This window comes from Colossoma macropomum, unplaced genomic scaffold (genome assembly GCF_904425465.1).
Source record: "Colossoma macropomum unplaced genomic scaffold, Colossoma_macropomum, whole genome shotgun sequence".
Taxonomy (NCBI): Eukaryota; Metazoa; Chordata; class Actinopteri; order Characiformes; family Serrasalmidae; genus Colossoma; species Colossoma macropomum.
Genome location: NW_023494792.1, coordinates 17,759,817 through 17,782,691, shown reverse-complemented (window position 1 = coordinate 17,782,691; position 22,875 = coordinate 17,759,817). Strand labels below are relative to the sequence as shown.

The window sequence follows — 22,875 nt, the reverse complement described above, 5'->3', positions numbered from 1 at the left end:
AGTGTATGAAAAAGAGATTTTTGACATTATGCATTATGTTTGGTTGGTGTACCATATCTGTGTTTGATTGTTGAGAGAATCTAAAGCATTCATTCCCTGTTCACTTTAGTTAATTTGGCTTGTCTAGACATTCATTTCAAAACTGCAAGCATTACAATGAAGTCTGACATCGTAACAACAGAAGAACCCTTTTTGGTGCTACATAGAGCCCTTTTCAAAAAGGTTCTATAAAGAACCATCCACAGCACATTCTCCATCAATCTGAAGAACCATTTCACGATGCAAAGATAATCATGCAAAGAGTTCTTTGAATGTTCATGGTTCGATATAAAACCATTTTCTTTACTAAAGAACCCTTGGAAAAATCAGAATTTTGAAGTATATATTTTCAAAAAGTTTCTATATAGAACGCTGTACAACGCATTCTTCATCAATCTGAAGAACCATTTCACAAAGAACCCTTTAATCAAAGGCTTTTTTGAATATTCATGGTTCTATATAGAACCATTTTTTACTAAAGAACCCTTGAAGAACCATCATTTTTAAATGTGTATTTTCAAAAAGGTTCTGTTTAGAACTAAATACAGCACATTCTTTATTCTTTAGAACCATTCCCTTTACTACAGAACTCTTAAAGAACGTTCTTTGGAAACACTTCTGGAAGGTTCTAGGGCGGCAGACCGTTATTTTTCTCTCAGGGTGTGGAAATCCTGTTACATTCCAATATGGAATCTGAGGCCGCGAGAGTCAGAGCTGAGCACGCGCCTCCTGCCGACCAATCGATGCTGTGTGGGAACTTGTAGGAGTGTCATCAGTCCAGGAGGACTCGCTTCCACACACTGGAGTTCAGCCTTTCTCACAGGACTAAACCTGCTAAGCCCGCGGTGTGTGAGGGTGAGCGAACTCCTTCAGAGGAGAAACCTTCTTTGAACGTGTTCTGAGAGAAATGCCGTCTCGACTTTAAAGCTGAAGTGAACACTGGTAAGTTAACTTTCAGGCTCTTTTCTCTGCCGTTATTTCCACTTAGCTGAGCAGCAGGAAGAGACGGAGGTTATTGATAGTAGCGCGAAATGAGGCTTCAGAAGTCATTAAGGAATCATCTGTTCTGAAGACTTAATGCTCAGATACAAGGGCACATCAGTTCACCACAGAGCTACACTGACCTGACCGCTGACACATGTGTGTGAAATACTGAGTCATCGAAACTTGTCATTTTGTCGTGTCATACGTCCTGCAAGCTCTGTGAAATGTAACCCACCTGAGACCGGCAGCGTAAAACAGGTTATATAACCTGACTGTAGGACAAGTCAGTGGTGTAGGTCACTTCCCAACAGGTGTATCTGAAGGAGGACGTAAAAAGGTATGTCTAGCTCTTATATAGGATAGGATTTTATCATCACTAGTGTTCAGTGTGCCACTCTGAAATGTTCACATTATATACATTATCTATTATCTATTAATAACACCTGAATACTGGTTATCAGCAGACTGCATTCTGTTTTATTTCTTACTCAAATCCAATTCAGTGCTGACAAGGACTGAAGTTGTCATGTAGGAGGCTGATACAATAGCACACTGTTAACCTACAAAAACATTGTTGTCATTGTAGACCTCAGAGTTGGAGCACTGCTTGACTGCTTCTCCTCTCATTTTGTCGTAAGTGCAGCTGGATGACCTACTAATGCTGTACTATTGTTCTACAAGATGATGTAAAACTTTAGTTGCTATTGTTCAATGTCAGCCTAAGGTGACATAAATGGTGTTGAGACTGAGTGCCTATTGATTGTTTTTCAGCATCTCTTGTATCATGGAAGACATCACGCACAAACACAGAATGGAACTGCATGGAGGGCTTCAAGATGGCCACATGCATCTGGGTGGTAATCGATATGACCAAATACAGGCATCTCATGCTGTTGGACCAGAATCCTTTGGAGTGAGGGTACAGGTACAGGGTATAGAGGGCCGTCCATATGTGGTTCTAAATGGACAAGGTAGGCCTTCACAACCTCCTGCCTACCCAGATGTCTTCTACATGGATCAGCCCTACCAGGAGTATGTTTCAACTATGAATGGTCGAGGATCCAGCGTCCCAAGCCCTCTAATGGATCAGAGATCAGTGAGACACATGCACACAGCATCTCCAGAGGTTCCAGTGTCCACTAAAAACCCAGGCTCTCCCTTGCTAAACTACCAGAGACACCCTGAGCTCCTCAGACCCTATGATCCCAGGAACAATAGTCTGGACCTACAGGGCCTTCACCACCATCCTAATAATAATGCTAATAAAATGGTTGACTCTGATTTAAACCAGTGCAGCACAAACTCTTCACCTGTTTCTGCATCTCATGTGATGGTAAAGCGAGCCAGGATCCCCGTGCCTGGGACAGGGAGGGAAAGGGCCCAGGAGCACACTGATTCTGGAGGAGGAGCATCTTCAGAAAGTGTACCCTGCCGTCCATCACACATCATCTGTAGGCTGTCTGTACCAGACTGTAGCAGTGACCACCGAAGGTCCTCACAAAGGATGGGTAGAGCAAGACACAGAAACCAATTGGGTCCTGAGGACAAGAGACGATCACGAAGTGTCGGAGCATCCAGCTCTGGTGACTCTTCCAGGACAAGCCCTGCACCTGGAGGAGGACGAGGGATGGGAGAGGGAGTAGGAGCTGGACTCGATTATGCTCAGCATGACACCCTGCCAAGGATGAAAACAGAAGAGAGCATGTATGAGGACGATATAAGATCTCTAACTGCAGCCCAGTTAGAAGAACAGCAGAAGGAAATGATGAAGCCGTCAAGATTGGGAAGAGTTATTTACAGAATGGAGAGGAGAAATTTCTCTAAATCTGTTCAACAGAATGGTGACCACTCAAGCCCAGATAGAGAGGCCCAGGTATTGTTTGCCTGTACCAAATGATATTAATATTTCTGTCTATCTCAGTGCCATGACAATTAAGCTATGTGGAAAACCCAGTACTTGTGTGTGTGTCCTAGAATACTGCACAGCAGTAAATGTATTAATCATAAATGGAGACAAACATGCGCTGGTGAAATTTGTGCAGAACACTAATAAAGACACTTTGTAAATACATAATAGGCCTGTTTAAACCTAATGACTAGCTGTAGATGAACAATATTTTTATATATAAATTCTTACTTCAGAACAATGCCCTTATGTGCATTCTTATATGTTCCTGGGAAAGGTTACCCCTGATATTTTGAAAGGACAGCGAGAGCTTCTAGAGCAGCCAAATGAAGATGCAACTAAACTAGTGCTGTTCAACTACCTCAAAGAAGGGTAAGAACATACACATCAAAATCACATTAGTCAATGCAGTCAGATTTATGAGATGTGCAATGAACTGGTGGTGTTATCTTGTGAAAATCCCCTTCCATTAAGCTTTAAAGCCTTGTCTGAATCTTTTGATGATTAAAGTTGTGGAGAGCTGTGCTCTTCTGTAATCCTCAGATAACGTGATGTTATTTCAGCTGGCTGGACTCAAAAGTCCCAGGCTTTGGAATGTAGCAATTTTAAGCCCACGTATAAAAGTCTCATATTTACAGTTAAACTCCTCAAGGTTATTAAGATTTGACAAGAAAGAATTCTCTAAATACTTCTCTAATTAAAAGGGAAGCTTTATTAATTCATTGAGTTCCCCAACCAGACATTCATGTACAGTTACAGACATTGGACCACATTTCCCTCATGGAGTGTTCTAACAAGCTAAATATGACGTAGTAATAGCAAACAACGTCTTCATACTAATGTTTACTCTTGTACTTGCACACTGGTCTGCAGGAGTGGTGAGGGTGATGAGATCATCAAGCAGAAGGTGAATCTGTTGTTTGAGAAGATCCAGATGTTGAGGTCGTGTGCTGTCCAGAAGGTGGAGGAGGTGAGGGCTGTCACTGGTAAACCAGCGCTTATGGTTTTTCAACCCATAAAAAACAAGTGTAATACAGAAGTATTAGAAATAAGCATCATAATCATGTGATTGGGTGGGTGATCTGTCCTGTGTCCAATTAGAAACAACCCCTCTTTGATTTCAGTGAAAAAAATCTCTTATTGAAATAAATGATTGTCTATTTGTGTGTATTGAGTTTAGCTCTCTGACTCAGTGACTGAAGTAAAACAGCTCCAGGACAAAAGGGCAGCACTAGAGAGCGAGGTCACCCAGCTCAAACAGCAACTAGAGGAGGAAATTAAGGTAATATGGCACATAACATAACCTATAACGATAGTAAACAATAGCATGAATCAGTTTAACCTGTGGTCAGTTCTGCTCGCTTAGAGTTTTGAGCAAAATGTTTGAAGTAGCCATTTTGGAGTTTTGATATATCTCTGTTTGTAGTTCAAAACTTAGCTTGAAATACCAAAATAAAAATGTTATGTTTGTCTTCACAGAACAGAGAGAGCCTGTCAGAGGCAAGTGAGAAGAGCACAGAGGAACTGAAGAAGCTTCAGGACAAGCTAAGTAGGAGTGAACAGGAGCAAGTGTCACTTCGGCAGCGGCTGACTGACATGGAGAAAGAGTTGCAAGTTTCACTGGAAAAGTATGCCATTTTCATCCAGACACCACAGGGTTCAATTCTAAATCCAAGGTTAAGGCCTAGTAGAAGGTTTTGCCTATTTCAGTATTTAAAGAAGGAGAACTATTTAATGCAAATGCTATGTTTCCCTCTGTTTATAATCATAAAGTAAACTCATGAATATTGCTCAATTGTGCTGTTTTGTATGTATCAGACTCCTGCAGATGAAGAGGGAGCGAGAGCAGAGCCGGGCAGAGGCGAAGGGTCTACAGCAGCAGCTCTCAGACATGCACGATGAACTAGACAACACCAAGAGCACAGAGCAGGGGGAGAGAGACACCATCCTACAGGTGAGGGACTCTCAGATGCAAATAATTGCATCTACGTCTTTTGACATTAGTTTTGACCTTGTGCTTTGCTAAACACAATATGTTTGACACACCACTATTTATAAAGTTATTTTATGTAAGTCAGTTTATTTTTTCACTTTTTTTCTCTCTATCTCTCTCAGGAGCTAGCTAATTTGCGTATGGAGTTCCAAGAGTTGCAGCAGCTGGAGGAGGAGCAGGAGGAGCTGTTGCGATGGAAGGAGAGGGAGCTCACTGCTCTAAAGGGGGTGCTAGAAGAGGAGATTTCATCTCATGCTAAGGAGGTGGAAACAATGAAGGAGCAACACCAGGAGGAGGTGCAAAAGCTACTCAAGGCCATAGAAGAAGCTAAAGAGGCAAGTGAGAAGGGTTTGATTTATACTGAGGTGGTAGCTATGTGTACAAACAGTGTATGTTCATTGTCATAACAAAACTTTTTATCTCCAAAGTGGTAACTTTACAGTAGAATGAAAAAGCATTCTTAACTTGCAACAAGATTTTTTTCACAGCAATGGAGACAAAAGATCACAGCGATGATATAAAGGGTATTTTGTGTCACATTTACGTGATACATTTACATTTTGTCAGGCTTATTACAACAACTCTATTTAAAGTTCCCATATTCAATGTCACTGTGGTCCCAAATTTAATTTTTTGTGTTCACCACTGCCTTTTTGCAACCTGTTTCTTAGCACCCTTCTATTGACTCAAAATGTCAGAAAGAGAGAAGCTCATGCACCCCATGAGTGACTCAGCTTTCTTTTGCTCTCAGGGCATGGAAGCTCTGGGTCAGGAGAAATCACAGGTAGAAGCCGAGCGGGGAGAGAGCAGGGCCCAGGTGAAGGAACTCACTCTAGCTAAAGAGCTGCTGCTCAGTCAGGTCCACAGCCTGGAGACTCAAATCACCACTCTCAACAACATCATACAGCAGGAAAAGAACCAAGAGAGTCAACTCAGAGAACGCCTGGACAAACTGATGGTGAGAGGATTCATTATGTTCATTGGTTCATTATTTTTGTTTTAATAAACAAAGTGCGATAACATTTATGTGGTAACTAGGAGGAGAAAGAGAGGCTTGAGGAGGAGTTTTCAGAGGTGAGACAACAAGAAGAGGACATGTGTGGTGCTAACAGAGCTCTGACCAGACACCTGGAGGACACACAGGTCAGACATACCTGCAGAGGTCAAATGCGCATGACATACTCATGTACCTATAGACACACCTAAATATATCATAAAGACAAATCCCATTTAATCATCGGAGAGTATATTCAGCTCACAGCAGGGTACGCAGTCTTGAATTATGTTTGAGCGTGCTTTAAATGAATATTAATTTTAAACTGATGAATATACTCTGTAGATAGCCTTGCATTGTCTTCTGTGCTTCTCCTCTGTATTAAAAATTGCTTCTTAAGCCTAACTGAACTATCTCTTCTCCTCTGCTTGTAGAGTGAGCTGACCAAGCTGAACTCTGAACACCGGCAGCTGAAGGAGAGACTGAAGGAGGAGAAAAGGCAGGTGGAGGAGCTAAGAAAGAGCAAGAGGGGGCTTGAAGAGGAGAGGAGGAAGCAAGACAGAGTATTTGAGAAACTACAGGAAGAGGTGAAAGGAGTTGTCATGTGCAAATTAGGGAGATACAGATGTTTCCGTCTGGTTGAGTGTTTTTTACAGTTTTCTCCCAATCTCAGTCATGTCCAGTTCGACCTGCTAAGCCAAGTCTGTCCATCACACAGTGCTACCAAGCTGGGAGGGTGAAGGCTAGCATGTGCCTTCACTGAGTCATGTGCCACTTAGGAGCCTCTGATTCTACAGACTTTTGTTCTGTTCGGAGTCAGACTACCACCATAATGCAACGTAATTGGACAGTTCAACACGCTTGAGGGAGAACACTCTTTCTGTTAATTCTGTTAATTCAGCTAACAGTTAGCCATGTTGGCTAGCAGCATACTGAGTGATGAGGAAGAGGGAGGGCTATCCTGCCCACCCAGAAAGAGTGAGGACAGTTATGCTCTATTAGACTCCCGGCCATGGATGGCTGGAGATCAAACTCATGTTCTTCCAACAATAGAGTCCATGCTTATATGATTGCACCACTCAGGAGCCCCTGATTCTGCTGATTTTTGTTCTTTTGAAAAAAATCTGTTTAATATAGTGTAAATTGTTGCTCTTACAACCCCATCCATTCTCTCTCTCTCTCTCTTTCTCTCTCTGTCTATAGATGAATGCATTGTTAATGGGTTCAGAGAGGGAGACCCAGAGATTGCAGGATCAAGTGGATGAAGCCAGGGAGCAGAGCCTGAAGGAGCTCAGTGTTCTGCGCACACAGCTACACAACACCCAGACTGAGCTGGAGAAACACACACACGCTTCACAAGAGTGCCAAAAAGAGGTGTTGGATAAACTCACACACACACATACACACATACAGTCGGGTGTGGTCAGACAATAGCCATATGGTTCCAATTATTGGCCCTGGGAGTGAAATCACTGAATCAATGCCAAAAAAGGCAGTAGAGTGAAGAGAGGCATAGTAAACAATCAGTGGGTGAGAATTCTGTTTAGTTTTAAAGACACTTTGCAGGATTGAAAGCTTGATAATCCAGTGTTTTCCCAGGCATCATTATCTAGTCTTATCTAGTAAGCTAATATTTTGTGAGTTTACATTACTTATGTTTCTTTGTCTGTTGTATTGTGTGTATTACTTATGTGTGTTACTCAGTGTATTATTTTGTCTTTGTGTGTGTGCAGGTGTGTCGGCTGGAGACTGAGTTGGCTCAGCGTGAGGGGGAGTTGGAGCAGGCTGAGTTAAAGTGTAAGCAGCTGGAGAAAAGAGTGGAGGAGCTGCAGGAGATCAGCAAAACCACACAGGACGACCGAGACAGACAAGTCAAACTCATGGAGGTAAAGCCACACGAAAACGCCATTTCGTGCGACTGTTCCCTTCTGTTAAAGCACATGTTCAGCCAGTTCTCAGGTGGATCTGATCAACTCATCAGAGGTTGGTTGCAGCCATTGTTCAACTTGTAAACTGTTATTCCACCTGTCAGTACTAATAAATTCTGAGAATGTTTCAAAGATTTTACTTTTCACTCAAATTGTTATGCTGATAATAAAAAAAAATAAAAGAGAAAGAAGAAGAAAAGAAAACAATGTAACATAGTGGTCATACATATATATATATATATATATATATATATATATATATATGTGTGTGTGTGTGTGTGTGTGTGTGTGTGTGTGTGTTGCTATCTGAACAAAAAAAAACTTATCTACAAAATGAAAACTTTAAAGAAAAAAATATTCTTAACTCATAATGGAAGTTTTTTCTAAGGAATTTTAGGACATTTCTGTGTTTTGGTTCATCATAAACATTTAACACAACGCAAAGAGTACCTTGAATTTTTAGATTCCAACAAAGTGAAAAATGGCAAAAAAGTTTTTTGTGCAATAACACAAGTGGCTGTTCCTCTGTGTGAATGGGAGTGACTTGTCTAATGACACAGCACTGTTACATTCAGCCACACAGAGGAACCTACACACAGAGCCACACACACATGCACCCACACATAGTGTCATCTGATGGCAAAATAAAGCAAGGAACAAGAGGACAATGACCTCATACAAGCAATGTCAACTTACACCTATTGCTGGGAGCACAAAAGGTCAAAGTAAAACAACAATCACTTAATGTACATTTTAAGTACATTTTCCCTTTTATTGGAACATGGGTATCTTACTAATTGTCAGGGGTCAGATTTCATTTTTTTATATGCGTGTGTAGGAACGGGTGGCTCAGCTGCAGGAGGCTCTGGCTGAGGAGCGCAGCAGTGGAGACTCACTGATGCAGAGAATGGAGAGAGTCAGAGAGCAGGTGTGTACTCAGATAGTGTGTTCCTGACCACAACTAAATCACTTATCAAGACATCAGATCCATCACAAATCACCATATCAGCTATTATAGCATGTTTCTCATTAATGAACAGAGTTTTGTAGAGCTTAAAATATTCTTCCAAACACACTTAGGACCTGGCCATTCACACTGGGGTTTGTTCAGGTTCTTTATTGGATTTTAGTCAAACTTACTTCTGCTTAGATTTTTTTCTCCTGAATTTATTCCGCTTTTGGTAGCTTAAAGGGGAATTCCACAGATTTTCCAAAAAAAAATTGCATATTTGTATCATTGAAATCAAAATAAAAACAGGGTGATATGATGTGAAATGGTTCATTGCAGATTTTTGTAAAAATCATATAAACATGGTATGGTATTGTTTGATACCCTCTATTTAAAATCAAGGGGTCTCTAAAACATAAATAAAATATAGTTTTAGTTTTTTAAGTAAAAGATTGCAAAAATAAAATAGAAAACAAAATAACTGATAATCCAAACAAGGTGGTTTATGGTTCGAGGGGCTCAGTAAATGTTTTGCGCTTTAATAAAAATAATATCATTTTATTTGTGTACAGCCATTCTAAGCTGTGTTTGCTAGTCATATACTGGCTAGGATTTTTGAGTTACGCTCAAAATTAGCTAAAATTGACAAAATGAAATGTTTAATCGTTTGTTTTAATAAAATAAACTAAATAATAAAGTATAGAGTCACTCAGAGCTACAAAATTTTAGTCTGAAGTCCAAGTCAGTAGCCTGAAATGGGTCTTGTTCACCTTGAAACAATTCCGTAAAATTTATATAATGTTAATAATGGTAAAATAGTGGTGAATTTGAAAACAAAAAATCATTTAGAGACTATTTTAGCTTACAGTGACCTGCAACATATTCGTAACCATCTCATGTAATAGCTTTCTGTGAGCCATCTTTGAAAGACATTAAATGCTTCAGATGCCGGGTTCTTGTCACTCCCCGTTGAACAAAACTGTAAGTTTCTCTAGAACACTAGTTTCACATCAAACCACTCTAAATGACTGTTTACAGAATTTTGGAATATCAATGGAATTCCCCTTTAAACAGACAAACAGGAGTCATTCCTGTTCTTGTTATGGTAACTTAACAGGTATTATCGTTAAGAACGTGGTGTTTTATTCTTACTCTTGTTAGTGCGGGTTCAGACAGAATTTTGTTTGGCTGCACTCTAAACTGGGTCCTGCGGGTCAGGCTGGATCAGACAGACGTTAGTTTCCACGTTAGTTTCAAAATTTCTAAAGCTCTAGTTTGTCTTCTAGACGTAAGTATGTCCACCTTATCAAGCTCAAGGTAGAACACAATTCATAGAGTGCTGTTCATGAGTATCCATGAACAGAGACAGCGGAACAAAAGACTGATTGAGCCGCCACCATCTTCAACAGTCCTAGCTGCTGATATTGTGCCGGTAAGGCAGAGAAGGTGAGCAGGAACTGAACCTTGCAAAGGCATCTCTGAAAATGAGTGTTTGTTTTAAAAAAAGGCCTACAGTCAGCAAATAAACTCGGAAATACTGGTTTCTAAACAAACATGCACTCGCTCACTCAGCAGCTCACATATCACTGGATATGTTGATTCAACAACAGATTAAATCTTAGAGGTGGAGGTCTCTCATATCCTATACTCTTATTACTGTTCCTCATTTTCTCTCTTGCTCTCACTTTCTCTCTGTCTTGTCTGATTCTGCCAGACAGGAAGGACAGGGGTAAGTGTGTTAATTGCTAACTGATCCGAGTTCAGCTGCTAATGGTCTCTGACCCCATTTAGGCCCCATTTAACAAAGAGTAGCAGCCATAGCTGTTATTGGTAACCATTGAATGTTGGCCTCTAACTGAAGCTCCTCAGTTTAAATCTTGATGAAGTTGGATAAATAGAGCACTGCCTGTAATGATTAGTAAGTTCAGTAATGATAAGTAAGTTCATGATCCTTGTGCAAACAGGGCTGAATAACATTGTGTGAGAGCTTGATGGATGTATTCATGTGTTCTGTGGTAGATCAAACTTTTCCTCAGCAGTCTATTCTTATCATAAGTGTAAAAACTGTCCTTCTCTAATAACACGAGTTGCTGTACAGATGAAATTACACTAGCACTGGGTACATCCATGCTGAACTGCTTACACAAGTGTGAGGATGTGTGCATGTGTTTACATCTGACAGGTTGAGCAGGTAAGAGGAGAGTTGCTGCAGGAGCGAGCTCAAAGGCAGGACCTGGAGTGTGACAAGATCAGTTTGGAGAGACAGGTAATTAAGTCCATGCATGGAAACAGCTACATACTGACAATAAATAGACCAAACCCGGTCATTTGTCCAAGATGTTTTTGTTCAGCTCCAGCCAGTCAAAAATGTCTTAACAGCTTCTTGCATTGGAGTTTGAGACTATGTATGTTTATTCAAATAAATAAGGTCTCAAATGCCTATTCTTTCATTCATTATACTTTTTTCCCCAAAAAATGTTTAAAAAAGTGTTTACATTTTATTGTGTAACACATTATCATTTTCATCCTTGTCTAGAACAAGGACCTGAAGAGTCGAGTATCCCATCTAGAGGGCTCGCAGAGGTCAGGTCAAGAGGGTCTCGTGTCCAAACTGGAGCTTCGTATTCAGGAGCTGGAGGAGAGACTTCTAGAAGAGGAGAGGTGAGGGAATACAGACAAAAGGCTATAGCGATAGAGAAGCTTACAATGCTTAAACTAAATGTTTTTGGTCAGACACACTGAATTTAGATGGTTTGACAGGATATTGGTTTGTGATAATTGATGTATAATTTTTTCACTCAGAAAATCACTCTGTTGACTCTGTTGTCTAAATATGACCTTCTTTGTCAGACCCAGAGTAAGGCAAAATCAGGATGGAACAACATTTTTACTGTGAGATATTTGATGCATTTGAGGTGTTCTAATGTATTTGTGTGCTCTATTTTACGGTAGAGACAATAACACTCTGCAGCAGGCGAACCGTAAGTTTGAGAGAAAGATGAAGGAGATGACTATGCAGGTGAATGATGAGCAGCTCTCTCTTCAAAACCAGAGGGACCAGGTGAGAGCTAGTTATCTTTCTACCTGGATCATGGGTCACACCTCATTAAGCTTAAATAAAAGCATACAGAGAAAAGCATACAGAGCTTACAAACTTACACCATACGTACATTTCTAGTTGAGCTTCACTGTTATAGGTATATGCCACATCCCTTTAAAAGTGTCTTGCCCCTTTCTAAACTCTTTCAGTTGACTCTGCGCCTGAAGACACTGAAGAGGCAGCTTGATGAGGCAGAAGAGGAGATAGAGAGACTTGAGCACAGCAAGAAGAAACTCCAGAGAGAATTGGACGAACAGCAGGAGATCAACGAGCAACTTCAGAGCCAGCTCACAGCCCTGCACACTGAGCTAAGGTCAGACATCAACAAAAATATACTTCATAAGAGGCTTGGAGATATTTTGTTCTATTTTGGAGATATTTTCAAGAACTTTTTATTAATTAATTGGTATTAAATCATGTTGCAGATGAACCTTGATTCCTTGGGGCTGTAATAATTGCATGTACTCAGGCTAGCTCTCCTTGGATGTTCCTTCATTAACACATACATGATCTGGGTGTGACCTTCTCCTAGGCGTAAGAAGAAACCTGTACTGAAGAGTCTGGACGACGACGACGATGAGGAGGATGATGAAGGGAACGTGAGCTCAGGCTGAGAGACTGTCAAACACATTAGGAATTAGTTATTACTACAAAGTAACATTAATGTCAGTTATTGTTTTATGTTCAGCATAATTGAAAAGGTCGAACAAACACCATGTTTGTACTGAATTATGTATTCCTGAAGTGCCATTACACTTGTGAATTGTGAATCTGCCTATGACTAACCAGCATGTCATTAGTGTGATCTTCTGCCCCCTTCTGGTGACATAATGGAAGAGCATTGCTTCAGGCATAATGCTTACTGTGAGTTTTGATACTATGTAAAATTATATTACTAAACTCAGGGAAGGATTTTGTTACAGTTCAGTATCTTTAGTGTTTAAATATCTCATATCTGCCTTTGTCAGGCCATGCAGGCCCTGTGACAACTGAAAATTAATAATGCATATAAATAAAAGAAATCATGCATATTTGTCCAAAATCTATTTCAGTCTCGATCAGTTTAGGAAAATTACCTCCTGTACCACATCCACAAATTTGTATATTACAATTTACTCTAGATCTTTTTTGTTTATGCACTATATTAATGAGCTACTGAGGCTGTTGTTGCCAACCAAATGCATAAATTAGCCACGCTTGCATAAACCTAATTAAAACATAATGGTTGTGTTTGAATACCATGGTATTAGTCTGAATATATACCAGTATTTTACAGTGTTTAGATCCAGTCCGATTGGCCTACCATTCAATAGGATGAGATGAGGCAGCTCTAACAGATCAATGGCCCATGCTAGGACTGCTCAGCCGTGCTGGGTTTTGGCGGGTGGGTGGAGGGGATCGTGTTAATGTAGCTGAGCTTAGACCTGGTCGGACAGTTTGTGTTTGACTGGACCCGAGAAGAGTGTGTGTGTGCATGTTCCTGTGAAGGAAAGTAAGCAAGAGAGAACCATGAAGCAACACTGCGCTCTTAAACATGGCATTTTTAAAGAGTTCTTGGCGGAGTTCCTTGGAACATTTGTGTTGGTGGTAAGTATTTGAACTTCTCAACAAGTTATATTTGATAGAGAAACAAATCTGCTGAATCTAATCAGGCATAATAATCAGGTTATTATAGAGTAGCCTCAAGCTTGTAGCGAGAATGGTCAGCTAGATTCTTCAGAGTAAATGACTGGATGAAATATCCGGAGTCAGAGATGCTCTTTTGTACCGTGTAGTCTCAGTTTTGATAATATGTTTGTTTGACTGTGGTACCTTATAATTTACTTGAAGATCTTTGAACTATCATCTTTTCTGTGGTGTAACTGTTCTATCCTTTGTCTCTGGTGTCAGTTGTTTGGCTGTGGATCTGTGGCTCAGACAGTCTTGAGCAGGAATACGCTGGGTGAATCTCTCACTATTCACATTGGCTTCACTACCGGACTTATGATGGGTGTCTATGTGGCTGGTGGAGTTTCAGGTAAACACAACAAACAACTTCTTACTTACCTAGAAATTACTGTAGACTTGTGTCTATGAATCTGAGTTGAGAAACACATCTCCAGATACTTGCTTTTGCTTTTTAGCTTGAACACTTTGGGGTCCAGAATAACAAAGTGGTCCTTAAAGTGGACCAGTCCACATCGAAATGGACTGAAATGTACCTGTCAAATGGGAATGATGCAACGAAATAGATTCACACCGCTAATTTACATTACAAAGTTAAAGTATCACTTGAATGTTATAAAAAGTATAAGTGTACACTTCAGTGTTGGTGTAAATATGTTTAGTGCTTTATCGATATGTAGTGGGTGTGTGGTGGACTGCCTGCATGTGGCATTAGCTGAAAAGCATGGTCCATGTTCACACTCCTGAAATTGCTTCTTGGAATCATCGATAAATCAATGAATGTCATTGCAAAATTATGTAAGTGACATGAGCTATACATTATATGTATCACCAAACTAACAACTACATCATAGACAGTCAAGTATGCTCATATTATAGCCTTATGCTCTTTTAGATTTGATGACATTAACAAATATAGTATTTGTTTATATGGTATATTGGCTATTATAAGATAAGATGAACAACTGCTCTTCAAATGTTTCTATTTTATGGGTTTAAGTTATTCCTGTCATTCACCATTTAAATGTGTAAATTCAGTTATAGGCTTCCTAAATCCAGTTCCAATTGGTTCTCCTGAATGGATAATTGATTTATAAGGCCTAGTCAACCCTTCTCTGCTTTTCTTTGAGAGGTCACATATAGCCTGGAGCGAACAACACCCAGTATTCTGACAGCCACATTGATCTACACACACTCACTGCATGTGCACTAGCTCTGGTGGGCTAAATCCTGAACCACCAATCCCAGCAGATATATCAGTTGCTGTCAGAAATGTTGTAATCATCTGTCATGTCCATTATTAATGACATAACATTAAGCCTTATTTTTCAACCATAGCTCTATTGAGAATATAATCACTGTCAAGGAGCTGGCATCTGTGATACATTATTTATTTAATCATTCAATCATTTATTTATTTCATTTTCAGTCAAAATGGCCATTAAGTATAGGTTATTTATTTTTCACCATCAGGAAAAAAGCAGGCAGTTTATATTTTTGAAAGAAAATACCACAGAGGCCTCAACAACTAAGTATAATATGTTTTTCAGTTCAGTGATGTGGAGGATTGGACTCTGAGATGATCAGTCCACTGCTCTGAGATCACCAGCTACTTCTTTGTTTTATTTGTCTACTTGCTTTTCTCAGTAAAGCCTTCTTCACAATGTCACATCCTTTCAGACACATTGTACTGAATTGTCCCTTCACAGTGGAGGGATGTTATTTCCTTTGACTTTCCACTTTCATTATGCAAGTAGATTATTTTATATCTCCTTTAAAATGAACAACTTGTACATAATGGCCATTTTGACTGTAAATTTAATAAATGGTCTCTGATTTTGGCATAGTACTGTATTTGTAACTATTTACGTTTTCTGTGACTGCACTACAGGAGGTCACTTGAACCCAGCTGTTTCTCTGGCCATGGTCATACTGGGTAAACTGAAGATCTGGAAGTTTCCTATTTACATCATAGCACAGTTTTTGGGTGCCTTTGCTGGAGCAGCTGGAGTTTTTGGCCTTTATTATGGTGAGTACAGTCAGTAGTGTAGGGCTCCTGCACACAGAAGTGTCCTCTGCTCATTTATGCTCAACACTAGGAGATACCTACCCTACAGTCACAATGAGCATTCATGCATTGATGCACCCAGTGTGCCATATAAACCGAACTGTATGCAAACTTAAGAATATTCCCACATTGTTCATTACAGATATTCATGACAAAAAACTACTTATGACTATTGAAGGTCAGAAATACCCCTGGCCTTATTTAGTCAACATCCAAGTAAATCCTGATGTAAATAAAGGTATCAACATTTAGAATATGAGTAATGCTACTAATAGTGGCATTCAAGTTGATACACAACACAAAATAAGGGTCATCCAAGGTGGCCTTACATTCTGATACAATGTTTCATTACAGGTGTAATAAATGTGTTTGTTTCCACAGATGCCTTTATGGATTTTACCAGTGGAATTCTGTCAGTGACTGGCATCAATGCTACTGGACACATTTTTGCTTCTTATCCTGGACGACATCTCACAGTACTTGGAGGATTCATTGATCAGGTAACTTAGTTAACCTTTGAACACGGATTTAGGGCGCTGTCTCTGGATCAGTTTTACACTGCACTACTTTTAGTTCACTTCTAGTTACCAAAAAAAGGGCTGACTCAAAAAACTATCACTGATTAGCATATCAGCACTTTCACTGCTACCACTGAACCATACACATGAAACAATTTGATAAATATTTTACGGAAGTAGTGAAATTGCCATATGACACCACTGAGAGAGAGCGTAATTTAGTTTGTGTCAGTCGTATGTGCAGTTTTTGTCAATTTATGTAACATTTTAGTAAGTGAATGTTTTACAAATAAAAAATGAGCAGGCTGGGAGGATAGACACCACCTTTGTTTGGACATTAAAGCAGGATGAATGGCCAGCAAGGCCTGACCTCTATGCCTCAGAATTGAGTCATGCTTCTCTGCATGACTTAGTTCCAACAAAAGTTTGAACTTTTAGTAGATCACTGTTTATAAGCCATTCTGCTATTATTTCAGCATTTCAAATATGAAAGTCAAACTAGTGACTCCCTAATTAAGAAGCTGAAACATTACTAAATCTGTTATTCCTACCATAGTGAGTGGGTCTGTGACTAGAATAACAATTTATGGAGCCTCTTTGAGCCCCACATGCATCTCAATATGCAGAACAATTTATTTATTATGTGACTTTACACAAGCACTTTACTTGATCCTTAAAGGTTTTACATTAAAATATGCTAATATATGTTTTATTATACTTTGAGTCATAAGGTGCTACAAAGATAATTATTTAAGTAAATACTAAAATTAAATAGATAAAAAGCATCACCATACAATATGCAGCTAAGGTGCTGTTTGAAACATGGTCAAATGATCATGACAAATGCATCAAAATACAGAGCTAAACTTTAAAGGGACACTGTAGACCACTAAACTCTGCTATTTGACCAACTAGGGGTCAATAATATGTGAAAGACAAGCTATAGACAAAAATGCCATTTATCAGACCCTCAAAACAAAAGGAAAGTGACAGCTTTTATGTTCAGACAGAATGTATCTGTACAGACAAGTTAACCCATTTAACCTCAGACTGTTTCTCAGTTCAGATTAGCAGACGTTTTGTTCTGTTCTTTAGAGAATTTGGCTAATGTGTATTGATTGGCTGCTTTATTCTCTGTACATCCACTAATTAGCTGATTTTAGATGCCAGTGACCTACTCCTGCCTGTTCTTACCCAAACACTCATGTAATTGTGTTAAATTGACCATAGAGGTGTACGTTAGGTTAGTAGGACTCACGAATGAGGTTGCACAAATGTAAATGTGTTACATACTGTGTGAATTTACATTCTTGATGAGAAATGCAAATACCAAGTTAACATCTCCAAAGCACAGTTAAGCTCAGAGAAGGAGTTCACACTAAATACTGATCTAACTGACTGCAAATAGCACTCTCAAATCAATCAGCAAATGAATGAGACTAAACCACTAATGTACTTTTCTGTTGCAGGTGATTGGAACAGGTATGTTGGTCCTCTGTATTCTGGCCATAACTGATGGCAAGAATATAGGAGCACCTAAAGGAGTGGAGCCTTTGGCCATTGGCCTGGTCATCCTGGGCATTAGCGTCTCCATGGGGATGAACTGTGGATACCCACTGAACCCTGCCAGAGACCTGGGGCCCAGACTCTTCACTGCTGTGGCTGGCTGGGGCATGGAGGTGTTCAGGTAGCATTCTCTATTACATATATTAAATATTATAATACATATTTCCAAATATATCATGGTATCTGATAATATTAAAGTCTGCTTTAATAAGGTTAATGAACCCATGCTGCCTGGGCATTGCCACTGTATGCCTAAAAAACTGCTATACCTTGTTTTGATTGGGCTTGTTTGTGTTTTCTTCTTTTAAAATGACACAAAAGAGAACCTTACACACTGTATTTCTACCAGCATGGCAACAAGCAGGCTCCTATGTAGAAGAATAGAATGTTATTATGGATATGATAGTCTTTTACTATCAATACTGACAGAATAAAAAAATCAGTATTATTGTGTGACGCTATATATCGCCCAGCACTAACTGGAATGGAGTGGAACATGATTGGTTTAAGGAAACTTTTAACAGTAGACCATCTGAAAGAGAGCACTTTGCTCTGTAGTCTGTTTATTAGATTATACTTTATGGGCTGCCTGCGCAATTGTGTGATTCACCAGATTGACCTAACCAGAAATACATCTAAAAAATTTGCTGGACTAAAGCCAGTCAGATGCTGCAGTGAGACATTGGTTAGTAGAATGCAGACTGTGCAGATGCCAAAAAAGATTCCATAGCTGTATGTAAATCACACAATATGATATATGATTTATTCTACCATTCAGAATCAACCATGAAACAGTAAGTACAAATATAACCAAACCTTTGATGCAGTCAGCACAAACCTTGACTGATCTAGTATTGTACCATTTTCCATGAGTGCTTATCTCAGAAGCTGTCACTGTGTGATTGTTTATGTAGCCCTTCCATGTGACTCAACTGCCTGCACTGAATTGGCCTCCCTTTAGAGGAACGGAGATGTTATTTCAGATCCAAGTCTATAATTTCCTTCCAATGAAACATTGAGTCACACAGGCATCACGCAATGGACTGTAGGATTTATAAGTAGTGCTGCAATTGATCAGAAATATTTACACTGGTTTCTTTTTGATTTATATTAGATTTATATGTTGGACAATAATATTGATATAGATGCTTTTTTTTGTTTTGTTTTTTTTTTTTTAATTTATTTTACTGGTTGTCAGTCTCTGCACTTGCATGATCAAGGTGCATCTAGAGTCTGCAGCATGAGGCTGAACAAGCCCACACATTGTAACAGATCGTCTGTAAGCCACATGAATTGCACATTTTTCATTAACTTTGACATATTATTCAGTGATTAATAGGGAGATTCACTCGAAAGAGGCCCCGAATATTCTGTTGTAACTCCCGTTAGGATGAAGCAATCTGAACCAAAAAATACACTACATACCTTATGTGTGTGACGTATGTGTAATCGATTGCATTACATGCGATGCTGGAAGTGATCTCCATTTTCTGCCAGACACATGAAGGGGTACAGGGATATGTACAGGGGTACAAGGAAGTTGCAAACGGAGGTTAAACATCGCGATGGCTGTCTGGCGCCTACCTCATCGCTCCAAAGCAGGGGCATCCCAGCTTGTTTGAAGCTCCATATACTGAGGAGCACATTGCACGTTGTGATTACAGAGTTATTACAGAATATTCAGGGCCTCTTTCTCTCGAGTGAATCTCCCTGTATAAACTAAGCAGTAACTTCTATAAAACTAATATGTTAGTTATATAGTGATGAGTGTGGAACTAAAGCACCAATATTGGGATTCTTTTGTATTTAAGGGATTAATTAACATTACAAAGCAATTACATATCATTATTGAAAGCTGCTTTTAGACACTGTGAAATTCTCTTATGCAGGCTCTGTTTGTGTTTGTAGGAGGCTTTTCCACAGCCAAAACAAGCCACTTAGTACTAGAAGTAGTGCACTGAGTGAGCAAGACGTTTTGGAGCCACTGACACTCCACATTGTTTACTTCACCGTCACAATAAACTTAAACAGGAATTTTGGGAATGAAAGAGTTTGTCCCCCAGTTTACAAAGTCAAGCTTACAAACCATATTACACTGCTTTAATGGTTGCCAAAATCATATTTCTATCTAACCAACAAAACATAAAAAATAACTTAAAATCAAAAGATGATGTTGTTTAAGCATGTTAAATGTGAGGGGCTACAATATGTCCTACTTGCATGTGTGCAAGTGAAACCATTGGGTACAGTCATGAGATGATATACAAGCAGAAGCAAAGAATAGTGTTAAGAGAATACATTTTGCAGCATGTATTTTTCAACCTCCTTACCCCCAGCACCCCAAAGAGTCTGCTCACGCGAGTAGCTAAATTTGAGTGAGTTACAAGCTTTTTAAAGGAATGCTTAGACAGTGGTCTCGTTTCACATATTCATTTAATTTATGAGTTATATATGGAATATACAGACATTCACAGGTTGACAGTTGTAGTATTTGACAGTGACAGTGGATAGACTGGCACAAACACACTCTTAGAAACCAACTCAGCATCCCTGTGCTGTGATATTTCAAAGAAATGAACCACGTTCTCATTGTCTCATCACCTGAAAAAAATGGACTGATGGACTGTTTCCATAAAAAATATTCAAGCAAAAAATGTTTATTTCATCAAAACTGTGGTCCAGTAGTTTTAGTATTGACTTCTTTGCCCATATCAGTTTCTCTATTCTCTTAGTCCTCAATTAAACATTGACCCAAATATACTCACATCTTCATGTACTCTTCTCCACAGCACTGCAGAATACTGGTGGTGGATCCCGGTGGCCGGGCCATTGATAGGGGGGATCACAGGAGCTGTGGTGTACTTCCTTCTGATAGAGCTCCATCACTCCGACCACTCAGAGAAAACCAACCAGGAGCCAGAAGAAGAAGAGGAGGATGAAGAGGAAGAGGACAGCAGCCTGAAGGACAAATATGAAATGATCACCATGAGCTAAAAAGATAACAACTGACTATGAACTGGATGAAGATTTCTCACACCCACAGGAGCTTATGCTTACAGAATAAGGAAAATTGCACTTTTGTGTATAGCTAACAGGCTATCAGTATAGTTTTCTGCTCTCGCTTCAACTTCAACAGTTCGCTTCAACAGTTTCTTTCTCTATCGCAGACATTTGTTTAATTGTCAGGAAATAAGCAAATAGGATTATAGTGAGTACCCTTTTATTAAACAGACTTCCTTACTGTGCAGAAAAACATCTCTGCATGAACCTCCGTTTTGGGAATATATTTGTTATGAGCTCAGCTGGATCAAAGCATCATAAGAAATTATAAAGAAAATCTTTCCAGGACAAACAATGTCTTTTCATGAGTGAGTTGTACTCCTCTATTTTACACACCGTACTCATCCTTTTGCAAAATGTATTGGCCATGCTGAAATGCACAAGACCTACAAAAATAATGTGCCACTAGAGCAATATTTTAAGCAATATTCAATGGAAAACATTGGTTGTTGACTCATTATTTATACAGTGTTTGTGTATGTATCCTTAAAATTATGTTTTTAGGTTTTGTCATGTTAATAGTACACTAAATAAAAGAATTATGAATTTAAACGGTAATGCCTAAAACTTAAATTTAAAAAGTACGAAAAAACAGTACAATGTAATGGTAGCATGGTATGCTACATAGTAACAAGAAATGAAAGATCTTGGCAGTCTATGTTTCTTTAAAATGTCCTTATTCATCTTTGCCATTGATTATTAATTATAGAGAAAAATACACTTTTGTAAAGAAGCTTCTCCTGTTTAACTATTTGTGTAAATGGTTAATTTTGCTGAAATAAACATCTAAACTTTTACAGTGATTGTTTGTTACTAATAATTACTGTACATATTTGGACACACATGCACACATTTATATTTAAATAAGAATTTTGCTGTTTCATGTCCAAACCCCAACCGAGCTTCTGTAACCTGACAGTAAGTAAGCAAGGCACACTCCTAAAATGGGATACGGATACTTTTACCCTTTTCTACCATCCTGCAAAGCTGCTATTTAGTTTCTTCTAGTAAGGCACTTGCTAGGCTAATGTACCATTGCTAAATGTTCCATTCTGAAATGAAACAACAGCTCTGAGAGGTTATGTAGCCAAGTGCATGTGTTGCTTTACTACATTTGTCAAAGCACAGATTTGCGAACACAGCCATTATTAGCTACATGCCACACTGTAACAGCTGATTAAGTACAGCTTTGTTTTTGGGATCCTACCCAAGAGCTTAGAGTGCGTAAGTAATGTCTTACTGGATGTGCAATAGTGTCTCAAACATAGCACAGAAACAAAACATCTGAATGCCAGCCCTCATCTCTAACAGTGAGGAAGCATCCAATAACCATCAATAGAACTTGTTAAACCTTGCAGCACATAAGAGTAGAGAATCATTGAAATGCCTGAAGAAGTACCTAAAAAAAAGAGACCTTCAGCGGAGACAACCAAAGATACATTAGCGTAGCCTACAAAAGCTTGGGTCAACCAGGGAGAGCCCTACACTGAGCAGCCATGAAGAAACAAGCCTGAAAGTGAAGCCAGCCTGGGAAACAGCCTAGTGAAGCTCTCAAACTGCCTTAGGAGAATCGCATGGCTAGCTCTTTGAGTCTGGTCTACAGAAGTTAATATAAGGGAAAGGCGAGTGGCTAGATAACAGGAGAATACAGACGCCATGCTGATCAGCATCAGCTATGGCCACGAAGGGAGGTAATAAACAATCTACATTCTAGAAATTCATGGGACTCCACCTCCTTATCATCCCTCACACTTGTGTCTTGTTATGTTAGGTCTGTCTCTCTGTATATACAGTGCTGGTTTTGTCTCTGTTTTTTTGAAGTTTTCTGTGTACATCGGTCAGTAATTCTAAGCCTTGTCTCCTAATGCTTTCCCAGTTAGTTTCTTTGTTTTTGTGAGCTCCAGTTTTGACCCTAGAAGTCAGTGTTAGCTATGATTATGAATATGTATGCATTTAACTTGCTTGCCCTTGTTTTGACACTGCCTTAGACTTTCACTCTGCTTGATTTGCTTAGCTGCCCAAGTATGAAGCCAGAGAGCCCTGAGGAAACCCTGGCATCACATACGTAACCACGTGGTTTGTGGCTGTTTCACTGGGGCAGTGCT

The 22,875-nt window shown here is 39.3% G+C and overlaps 2 protein-coding genes across 2 annotated transcripts; both read left to right on the top strand.

The window, feature by feature from the left end:
* The first annotated feature begins 811 nt into the window (after window positions 1–811).
* Window positions 812–12,768, top strand: LOC118811818 (cingulin-like protein 1). Its single transcript, XM_036576334.1, has 19 exons — window positions 812–981; window positions 1,795–2,896; window positions 3,207–3,301; window positions 3,803–3,899; window positions 4,110–4,211; window positions 4,409–4,557; window positions 4,748–4,883; window positions 5,045–5,257; window positions 5,674–5,880; window positions 5,961–6,065; window positions 6,351–6,503; window positions 7,120–7,290; window positions 7,650–7,802; window positions 8,683–8,772; window positions 10,976–11,059; window positions 11,330–11,454; window positions 11,746–11,854; window positions 12,043–12,206; window positions 12,426–12,768. Exons 2-19 carry the CDS (start codon window positions 1,808–1,810, stop codon window positions 12,505–12,507), a joined length of 3,324 nt encoding a protein of 1,107 aa, XP_036432227.1. The 5' UTR covers window positions 812–981; window positions 1,795–1,807; the 3' UTR covers window positions 12,508–12,768.
* A 505-nt stretch (window positions 12,769–13,273) lies between these two features.
* Window positions 13,274–21,024, top strand: aqp9a (aquaporin 9a). The gene is made up of 6 exons (XM_036576335.1): window positions 13,274–13,480; window positions 13,784–13,910; window positions 15,450–15,587; window positions 16,008–16,126; window positions 17,614–17,831; window positions 20,500–21,024. Exons 1-6 carry the CDS (start codon window positions 13,403–13,405, stop codon window positions 20,702–20,704), a joined length of 885 nt encoding a protein of 294 aa, XP_036432228.1. The 5' UTR covers window positions 13,274–13,402; the 3' UTR covers window positions 20,705–21,024.
* The last annotated feature ends 1,851 nt before the right edge of the window (window positions 21,025–22,875 follow it).